A 10,362-nucleotide genomic window follows, 5' to 3' on the forward strand; every position below is an offset into this window, starting at 1 on the left:
CCGTCCGAGATAACGCGAAGCATACAGATGTAGCCTCAAAAGATATACCTAGGGAGTGCCAGCGTTTGTATTCTGCATTAGAGAGGAGGAATAGGGAGACTTCCCCCTTTGAGATTTGGGTCCTCCACACACTGGGTTTGCAGGACATGGGTGGTAAGAGGAGGCGAGCAGGTCCCTGGGGAACTGGAGAACGGGAAAGCGCCAAAGCTGGGTATGTTTCCTATGGAATGGCACAAGGAGCACTTAAGACCCCGGTTCAGACAACAGAACCCATGCTTCAGGGTTGTCGTTGTCGTCGGAACCAGTGGCCGCTGTGTTGTTTGCACTCAGCTGGGATAACGGGCCGTGATGTGTTCACCATGAGTTAAACCGTGCGGACAGGCTGTGGTGTTGCTGGGTTGTGAACCGTGGCTTGCTGTTCGGACTGGTACCTTTTCGATGTGCCTTTGCAGCACAGGGCAGGGTGCGAACCTGTGCATATTTTGGATGGACTAAAGTCCAGGAAGGCCCAGCGTGCCCTGGGCAGCTGTGCTCGGAGGTGCGGGACGTTTTCCTGTAAACAGGCATAGGATTATGCCCTGAGCTTCCATGAAATTGGATAATTAGGAACGCAAGTTTCCCAGAGGGGCCTTTCTTGTTTCAGCTCTAATTTAAGAGATGTTATTATAATTAAGCTTATATCCTGATATGTTTATTCTCTCAAGGAATCCAATTGATTAATCTCTATACAAAGAACCCTGTTGGGTAGGGGAGGCTGAGAGGCAGTGAGTGGTCCTGAGCCACCCAGGGAGTTTCAGGGCCAGCCAGAACCCAGATCTCTTGAGTCCCAGTTCAACACTCTAACCATGGTGCCACATGGGTCTTGTTGTGTTTCCAGTTCCTATCATACCTAACCAGAATAGCTTATGCTCAGGAGTGCTAGGAACTGTAGTGGAAAACATTAGATTGTGAGAATGCTCGGATGGACACGATGCCCCCCCATGCCTATGACTACAGTTCCCATCATTTTATGGATTGAGATAATGGGAACTGTAGTCCAAAACATCTGGTTGGTACCAGTTTCTGGGTTGCCTAGAATGGGGAGCATGGCACTGGCCAGGCTCTTTGGACTACACCTCCCATCATGTCTGGCTGTTGTGGATGATGTGTAGCCGAACCCACCCAGCTAAGCAGACGTATGGGATGGGCAAGGTGTCTACCAATAGGAAAGGCAAGAGAACGAGGCTCCGGGGGAAGATCCGCCCAATCAAAAGACGGAGTCTCATTCGTGCATTTACATGAAAGGACTCCGCCCCCTCCGCCCTTAGACGAACTAGCATGAGATCTGCGCATGCGCGCGAGCGCTCTGTGCCTCCCCCTCCGTTACTATAGAAAGTCAAGCGGTGACTTTCGGTCTCGGTGCGCGAAGGTGCGTCGCTGAAAGCGTCCCCCGCTCGTGGAGCAACGGCTCCAGTGTAAAGCGCTTACCTTAAGTGCCGGAGCAGATGCGCATGAGTATCCGCGCGCGCCTCGGCCGTGCAACCACGTGCGCGCTGTCTAGTAACAAGACGCTGACGAAACGTCACCGAAACATGTTTGCCCATCTGACATGACTTGGTGGCTGTTGCCGAAATTACTCGAGTAAGTGCGCAAACAGTCCTTCCAGCTTATATTTTTTTTGTTCTGTTAGAAATCACGCTTGCTTTTTATGGCTATTCATTGCAACATCCTAATGATAAGGGCTTTTTTTTCCCCCTCATAGGCAAGTTTCGCCCTGGGGGACCATTTAATGATTTGATCTTGGGATGCAGAGAGAACAAACTATTTATTTGGGTTAGGCGTTAGTTATCTTTTTCAGCTGGATTCCCAACTCTAACCTCTCGTGTCGGATCACTAAGTGAGAGTAAAAAAGGCGACGGGGTGGGTGGGTAGATGATGCGCAAGTAAATCGGATTTCCCTCCTTTGCCCGCCTCCCCAAACAAGATCGTTCTATTCGTTTAGACTGACTTTGTGAAGTTGAAAGACTTGACACGTATGTAGCCCAGGTTCCCCCAGCCTGGTGTCTTCCAGATGCTGGGGACTTGAGCTCCCATCAGCCTGAGGCAGCCTGGCCAATGGTCCGGAGTGCTGGGAGCCAGCATAGACCCAGGCCCTAGCCTTCGCTCTGCCATGAAGCTCCCTTGGGTGACCTGGCGATGGTTGTGAGGATAAAACATGGAGCCGTGTCAGCCACTCCGGGTGCCTCCCAAGAGGGGCCAAGGGCAGGATATGCAACGCAGCCTTTGCAGCCTGTAACATCTGGCAGGGCCAACCGGGCGGGAACTTTCTCAGCCTTGACTGATGCGTGAATCATCGTTAATTGTGGTGCTGCTCCATTCGGCTGTTTTCGAAAGGGCTTTCAAACCTGTTTTTCGTAGTACAGCTTAAGCAATAGTTTTAATAGAGTTGCATGTAAAAATAAAAAATTACACCCTGGAGATTCTTAAGCATTTCATGGACGTCGACGGTGTGGTCCTCCGCAAGTTCAAATACAAAGAAGGCATTGGCTGGGCCGTGCTGGGAGGGGCAGGGATTTTATTCTATTAGATGGCTCGTATTCTGGCTATGTATCTATCCTAAGACTTGACCGTTTTTTATTTTTAGTTTAGCGCCGCAGTGCTGTTCATAAATTTCTCTATTGCCCTGTACGGTGTTGCATTTTGTAGCTTTCGATGAGTGCGAGCTGCGCGCAGAGTTTTGGCTGTCGGGCGGTTTAGAAATTAAACTGCGGGGTTTGCGGCGGGGGGCGGGCAGAGCGGGAGATGCAAAGATTGCTTGGGAGAAGGAAATCGTTTAAAGAAGGCTCCCTTTGCTTGTGAATTTATTTATTAAAACATTTATATGCCGCCCCATTCGACGAAGCCTCGGGGCGGCTCACAACAAAAAATAACAATAACAACAATAGAAAATATAAAATAACAATATAAAATAAATGACCATATAAAAGAATTAGCGTGGCTTCATAGAGCCGCAGTACTGCTCAGGAGAGAGACGAATGGACGTATAAAAAGTCAGGGACAAAAGAGTCCCTCGTCCCGGCCCCGGCGGTCGGCGGAACGGAACTCTCGGCTCGGCGGACTTGTTTCCCTGCCGGGCAGTTTTGGGCGGCGCACAGCGCCCGCCGTCCGAGGAGGCAGAGGGCTAGAGGTGTGGATGGCGCAGGCAGAAGTTCCCGGGAAGAGCGAAGGCTTCTCCAGAGCGTCCCTGCGTCGCCCCATGGTAAGACTTGGCGGGGCTCGACTTCCCTCCGCCCCGCTCTTCCCTCGGAGTGAGCGCTATGGACGGGGGAAGAGGCACCGTGCGGACGGCCACCGGCGGAGACGGGGGACTGGGCGAGGGGGATTAGCGCAGCCTCCAGTGCAGTAAATGCACCCGCGCGCACGGTCTGCTTTCGTACCTAGTCTGCTTTACACACGTGCGGCGTCTTGTCCTGCATTGTGTCCCACTCCCCGCCTCTTGCGAGGAGTGCAGCGTGGCTTCCACGGCTCCATGTTATCCTCACAACAGCCCTGTGGGGTAGGGTAGGCTGAGAGTGAGTGACTGGTCCAGAGTCACGCAGAGAGCTTCACAGCTGAGTGGGGACTGCAGCCCAGGGCTCCTGGGTCTTCGGTTCTGTGCTCTGACCCACGTGCAATGCTGGCTGCATTGTATATGTAATAAATCTATAGAGAGGGGCACATGGATATAATGTTGTTGTGTGTTGCAAGGAAACAAACCCGTAAAAAGGGAATTACAGTTTTTCAACACCTATTTTAACAAATCACTTGTTTTATGACACTTCTAATAAAAGGGGTATATTGTTGCATATATGGAAACACAACAGAAAGTGCTATTGCATAAGTTTCAGGAAAGGCAGACCGAATGTCCATGTATTTATCCATTTGTGGGATAAAGTCATTGTGTTTTGGTAGTACATGTGCCAGTTTTTGTATGTGGAGTGAAGGTGTCCATTGGGTTGGGGATGAGATGAGGATTTCTAAAAAATGGGCAATGGACTAGCTACTTTCCATTACAAAAATTGATAAAAATCTAAAGTGGATTCCTTTAATCACAGGGAAAAGCAAGGCGAACTGGTTTTTATTTTTAAATTATTTTAAGGTGCAGCCCTCTAGGTGTTTAGACAGGAAGACTGTTTTTCAGAGCCCAGCTTTCTCTTCTCCTGTCCTAACTCTCTGCTGCCAGATGTGTTTCACTACAGCTCCTAGCATCCCCTGGCCAGCATGGCTGTCTGTCTGTCTGTCTGGGGGTGGGTGCTTGGAGTCATTGTGCAACACATCTGGAGACTGCTAAGTTGGGTAAGACTGCTATGCTTTCTTCCCCCCCAGAAAAGGTACACCTGTTGAAATTATACTAGCTTTGCAGCCCTTAAAGGCATCACACGAAGGTACGGAGTAGCTTAATTATACTGAGTCAGCCTGCCACTGGTCCATCCAGATGGCCAGGATCATGGGCAGATGTCTTTCCCCATCTAGTTTTGTGAGATTCCTTTTTCCAACTGGAAAATGTAGGGGATCAGGCCTGGGGTGTGTGGGCCTGTTTCTCCTGGTGCTGTTTGCATCCAGGGGCCGGAGCTTGCTTTCGCTGAACCGGGGCAGCTCTGTGGCAGAGGAAGTTAGAAGAGACTTGCCGGATCAGGGCTTAGTCCATTTAGTCCAGCATTCTGGTCTTGCAACGGCCAGCGGGGTGCCCAAGGGATACCCATGAGCAAGGCTGGAGGGATGTGGCACAGTGACCGGGAGGGTTGGAGTCACAAGGACTTCTTTGAATTCAGCAAAGCTGTTTTTGAGGAAGGTGCGTTCAAATTAGGTGGCCTTGCTCCAGCTGGGTGCTCTTAGACTACAACTCCCATCATCTCCTGACTGGGTTGAAGCCTGTGTTTGGGGAATGATGGTCTTGTATTCAGGAAGCATCCCCTGCTATGTTTACAGATTTAAACATAGAAGCATAGAAAAAAGCAAGTTAGAAGGGGTCTCCTGGGCCATCTACTCTGACCCCTGATTCCAGCCGGCTCCACTCATGTAATCATTTTGTACGTAGTTTTGTGTTGTCTCTCTTCATTGTACTTCAAATCTCTTGGTGTTTCATCATCTTTGAACTGTGTTTTCTTTGGGCTGGATTTCTGTTATGGCTAGCTGCCTTGCTTTTGCCGGAAAGGTACCGCACAAATCAAACAGATAAATGTAATTCGGGAGCCCTCCTTAATGCTTACGTTCTGTGTTGAATTCTGTTTTCTGGAGCAATTCTGCTGATCAATTCTGCATTTATGGCTCTCAGTTTGCAAACTCCAGCTTGCCTCTTTCCCCCCGGCTTGTGTGGTTGTTCTCTGCCAGCCCCCGATGTCTGGGGCACCTCCTCAGTTGGCATCAAGTCAGGCCTTTTTCTCCAGTCCCTTTCCCCCTGGCCTTCCAAGGCCAACCGCTTCCCATGGTGCTCTAGGGAGTGTCCTCCTCTCATTTCCGTCAGAGAGGGGGAGGATTTCAGTAAAAGGGGTTGGGCACGTCGCTTTTCCCTGGAGGATTTCCACCACTGTGCCATCTCCTCCTCCTTTTTCCAGATCCTCTACTGACACCTGGTTTTGCAGGAGTGCTCTAAACCATGGAAACCAAAGAAGAGGTGGAGAAGATCCGCATCGTGGCCGAGAACCACCATGCTGGCGAGGCAGGAGGCGAGGGGGCTGGCCTGCTGGGGCCCCCAAGGGCTCTGCCCAGTTCCTGGCAGCACAAATGCGCCTCGTACGTCCTGGCTCTCCGTCCATGGAGCTTCAGCGCCTCCCTCACCCCCGTGGCCCTGGGCAGCGCCCTCGCCTACCGCTCCCAGGGCACCTTGGACCCCGGCCTCCTGCTGGGCAGCGCCGTGACCGTCCTGGCAGTCCATGGCGCGGGGAACCTGGTCAATACCTACTATGACTTCTCCAAGGGCATTGACCACAAGAAGAGCGATGACCGGACGTTGGTCGACCAGATCTTGGAGCCCCAAGATGTTGTGAGGTTTGGGGTCGTCCTGTACACCTTGGGGTGCCTCTCCACCGCCTGCCTCTACTGTCTCTCCACCCTCAGGTTGGAGCACCTGGCCTTGATCTACTTCGGAGGACTGTCCAGCTCCTTCCTTTATACCGGAGGTAAGGCTGGCCGCGCATACGCCTGCTTGTTGGCAGCCCCGGGAGCTGCCTTAGGTCGAGCTGCCCCTCGGCTCAGCCAGCCCAGCAGAGTCGACACGGACAGGCAGCGGGAGCAGCTGCTCAGGGTGGGAATGCTCCCTCGCCCAACCTGGAGAAGTCGGGTCCCAGGCTGGGGCCTGTGTGCAGAGCAGCCGCTTTGGTGCTGGGGGCAGTCTGCCCCCCTCCTTGACATAGAAATCCAGTCCCTCTCACCGTGAGTGGTGGCCTTTTGTGGCGTGCCGGGAATCCCTCTTCTGCGTGGGTGGGGATGGCACGGGTGGCTTTTACGGGGAGGCTTCTCAATCCGGCCAGGCTGCTTGTCCAGTCACCGGCCTGCTCAAAGGTCCCGCAAGGCCATTGCTGCGTTAAAGTTCCTCAGTCCAAATTCTGTGCCGCCTTCGATGATCTCTATAAAAGGACCCCCAAGAAGCAGGAGGAAGTCACTGCCCTCATGTCCTCCTTGTGGATTTGCCGCCGGGGCTCCTGCATATGAGACCATCAGAGGCTGCTAGTCCTCATGGCTCCATGCTGCCTCTGGTGTCAGAGGTCGTGTGCCTGTCTGCACCAGTGGCTGGGAATGGGAATAAGAGGCGGTACAGTTTTTTCTGCTGTGAAAGCACAGCAGAGCAATGAATGCCAGTTTGGAGGAGGAGGAGGATTCCAGACACCAGGAGTTCTGTGCAGGAAAGAATGGCAGGATAGAAATGTAATAAAAGAAATTAAAGAGCCGGGAAAGCCCACCCTGCACTGGGGGAGTAGGATCCAAATGCAGCGGAAGCGCTGCCGCTTTCCCTTCTCCTGATGTCCTCAGCAGCCGGGAGCCATCGCCAGCCCTGCAGTGTTGTCCAGTGTGGACCTAAAGAGCCTACAGCTTTTTCCAGCCGGGCTGGGCGCTGACAGCCTGTTTCCTGTGCTTCGGCACCCGGCCCTTGGGCTCAGCTTCCGTGGCTGCCCCTGCCTCCGGCTTGCAATCTAAATATTGGACCATCAGGAACACAGAAGTAGGAACAATTGTGTCAGTTTCCCCCCACCCTCCACCTTTTCCTCTGAAGCTCCTAAGGAAATGCCATTCCATTTTATCCTCACCACAACCCTGCATGGTAGGGCTGGCTGAGAATCCATGTCGGGTCCCAATCCCTGGGCGAGCTGCGGGAGGACTTAAACCCGGAGCTTCCCAGTCCCAGCCTAACATTGTAACCACTGCACCACCGTGTTGGGTTTCATTTCCCATCATCCCCACCCCTTGGGCCATGCTGGGACCGGCCCAAAGTCACACACAGAACACAGTCGAGTCGAGGTTTGAACCCGGGTCTCCCCAGGACAGCACCCCAGCCCCCTGTGTGACCTCACCCTTTGTATTTATTTGCGTATCTTCCGGATATCCTGCCTCGTTTCCTGTTAGAATCCCAGGGTGCCTTGCACCCTCCTCTGTTCCTTCCTCGCCACGACCGACCGACCGGGCGAAGCGGGCTGGACGAGTCCCGGCCTGTGCCTGACAGGCTCTCTCTCCTCTCTGCGCTTGCCCTAGGCATCGGCTTCAAGTACGTGGCCCTGGGGGACGTGGTCATCCTCATCACCTTCGGGCCGCTGGCGGTGATGTTCGCCTACGCCGTGCAGGTGGGCCAGCTGTCCCCCTCGCCCCTGCTCTACGCCGTCCCCCTCGCCCTCAGCACCGAGGCCATCCTGCACAGCAACAACACCCGGGACATGGAGTCGGATCGGCGGGCCGGCATTGTCACCCTGGCCATCCTCCTTGGGCCCACGCTCTCCTACGTGCTCTACAACACCCTCCTCTTCCTCCCGTACCTGATCTTCTGCGTCTTGGCCACCCGCTACACCATCAGCATGGCCCTGCCCTTGCTCACACTCCCCATGGCCTTCTCCTTGGAGAGGCAGTTCCGGAGCCAGTCCTTCGTCAAAATCCCCCAGAGGACTGCCAAGCTCAACCTCCTCCTGGGACTCTTCTACGTGTTTGCCATCCTCCTGGCTCCCCCGGGCAGCCTCCCCAAGCTGTAGGGCCCCCTGGGTCTCGGGGAAAGCCTTGCCCACGGTGGCCAATGGGGCAATGTCTGCGATCCTGCCAGATCTGGGAGCGACGGGTTGGTTTCTGGCTCCTCGTCGAGAGAGTTGCTGGAGACTCGGTGGTGATCCTTACGGTTTGGGTGACTCAGTCATTTTGTACCTGCACCCTTTGTAAAGCGTCTCACACTTTCTCTTTCAAAAGTAGGGGGGGAAGGATATTTATAAAGCTTCACTTGCAAAAGTTTTGCCTGTATTTCTTCCCCACGTTGGCTTAAAAGAGGAGTATGGGACCTGGGAACGAGGCTGCCCCCCCCCCGGGCTTCTCCAGAGGGACATGCGTTGCCCCCCAAAATCCTTTGCTGGTTTCCCAGCCCTTGTGCATTTTTCTGTCCCGTTCAGAAGGTTTCTAATGCCTCTTCTAAGGCAGAGTTAAAGACAGTAGGAGCCTCAAGATACGGCATGCTGGCTTGGCTTGGCTTGGCTTAGTTTTTTCTTGCCCAGCACTGCAAAGTGGTCTCTGAGTGTTTCCCTGAAGTTGAATTTGGCCCACTTTAAGAAATTATTTATTTATTTATTTATTTTTCCATTTATATCCTGCCTTTTTCCTACAAAGGGCTCAAGGCAGCTTACATTTTCCTCCTCCATCTTATCCCCGCAACAGCAACCCTGTGAGGTAGGTTGGGCCGAGAGTCTGACTGGCCCACAGTCACCCAGTTGGCTCCATGGCCGAGCGGGGACTCGAACCCGGATCGCCTGAGTCCCAGCCCCATGCTCTTAACCACGACACTAAACTGGCTCTAATTGCAATAGTCCTTTGATGCTTCAGGCCTTTTGCAGTCATAGTAATAGTAATAATAAGTTTTATAGTAATGATAATGAATTACTAATACTGCTTGAAAAGAACCTTACTGTGGAAGGCTAAGAACCACGGTTGTTGATGACACAGGGCTCAAATTCACCAGCTGTTCTAGGAAAAAGACGCACCGTCGCTGGCTTCCCAGGCTGAGCAGCAAGCAGACCTCCAGATGTTTGCCACCTTGCTGGGTGGCATGTGTCGTCATCGCACCTCCTGGCAGAGGCTTCTGGGGGTTGAAGTCCCAAGCAGTTGGAGATCCTCTGTCCAGGTGGGGCTCCCCCGGGCCTCCCCCGGAGGGAATTCGTCATGACTGACTGCAGAACAACACGGGTGGCCTTTGACTCATTTCTTCACTGGCAGATGGGAACTGTGCCAGCTCTGCTCTCGAGCTCGGCATTTGTCGCTGTGTCCTCTGCTGTGCTTCATCCGCAGCTGCCCCACCTTGGCCCCGGAGCCGCTCACAGGTGTGTGGTCACGTCGGCATCTCCCAGAGCCCTCGTGACACATCTTCAGCTTGCAGTGGAAGGGCTGGCGGGGCCACCGCTGGGCGAGAAAGGTCCCCTTCAGCCCAAATGCAGGGGGAGGGTGTTGGCCTGGGGCTCGGAGTCGTCGTCCTCACTTGGCCACACAGCTCAGCAAAGGACCTCGGGCTTCTCAGCTGAACTGGCCTCACCAGGTTGTTCTTGTGAGGACAGAAGGGAGATGAGGAGAGCTTTGTGAGGTCCCTCAAATTGCTGGAAAAAGGGGGATAGAAGCACAGTGTCATGGTAACAAGCAGTGTTTTACCTGTCAAGGGGGCTGGGCGAGGTCTGCTGAACATGGCGGCCTGAAGAAGGCCTCTCTTCCGGGCCCTGCCCTTCGCTCTTGCTTCACCGGCTGTATCTCGGCAGCAAACTCCCTCGGCTGCGACCTCAGGCATGCATCCCACGGTTCAGGGATGGGCACGGTGGCGACTCCTGCGACTTGCCTCCCGTCGAATCCTCGGCGCACACGGCGCAGGCTGCTCTTCTGACCCAACCCGGCCCTCTGGTTCGCAGCCTGGCCCGGCCGCGACGATCTGCGGCATCCTCGCGGGGTGGAATCAGGCAGGCGTGGAGCGGCAGGGAGGCCCGCCGTCCCTCGGGGCTGACTCTGCCTTCCTCCTCGGATGCACAGGGCGGCTCGGGGGGCCATCCCGGCGGTGGAGCATCTCCCAGACGGCTTCCATGACACACGAGGGAAGTTCGTCCTCGCTTCCCGTTCCTCACTGCGAACGAGCTTGTGGAACAGGTGTGCTGGCCAAGCAAGGAGACCTTTCTCATGTCTCTC

General features: G+C 54.1%; 1 protein-coding gene across 2 annotated transcripts; it reads left to right on the top strand.

The window, feature by feature from the left end:
* Nucleotides 1–1,490: 1,490 nt before the first annotated feature.
* UBIAD1 (UbiA prenyltransferase domain containing 1) lies at nucleotides 1,491–8,439 on the top strand. 2 transcript variants are annotated; one of them, XM_044445466.1, is made up of 3 exons: nucleotides 1,491–1,620; nucleotides 5,574–6,137; nucleotides 7,705–8,439. In XM_044445466.1, the coding sequence occupies exons 2-3, from the start codon at nucleotides 5,615–5,617 to the stop codon at nucleotides 8,190–8,192; spliced, it is 1,011 nt and encodes a 336-aa protein (XP_044301401.1). In that variant the 5' UTR covers nucleotides 1,491–1,620; nucleotides 5,574–5,614; the 3' UTR covers nucleotides 8,193–8,439. The 2 variants fall into 2 exon arrangements, with proteins under 2 accessions (XP_044301401.1, XP_044301400.1); XM_044445465.1 differs by lacking the exon at nucleotides 1,491–1,620 and adding an exon at nucleotides 3,159–3,238.
* The last annotated feature ends 1,923 nt before the right edge of the window (nucleotides 8,440–10,362 follow it).

Source organism: Varanus komodoensis, unplaced genomic scaffold (genome assembly GCF_004798865.1).
Source record: "Varanus komodoensis strain SLA01 unplaced genomic scaffold, ASM479886v1 scaffold48, whole genome shotgun sequence".
Taxonomy (NCBI): domain Eukaryota; kingdom Metazoa; phylum Chordata; class Lepidosauria; order Squamata; family Varanidae; genus Varanus; species Varanus komodoensis.

What these genes read in the sequence shown, in the direction of transcription:
- UBIAD1 (XM_044445466.1), top strand. Translation starts at nt 5,615, where the DNA reads ATGGAAACCAAAGAAGAGGTGGAGAAGATCCGCATCGTGGCCGAGAAC. An exon ending in CTCCTTCCTTTATACCGGAG is followed by an intron (nt 6,138 to 7,704) that starts GTAAGGCTGGCC and finishes CGCTTGCCCTAG; the next exon opens with GCATCGGCTTCAAGTACGTG.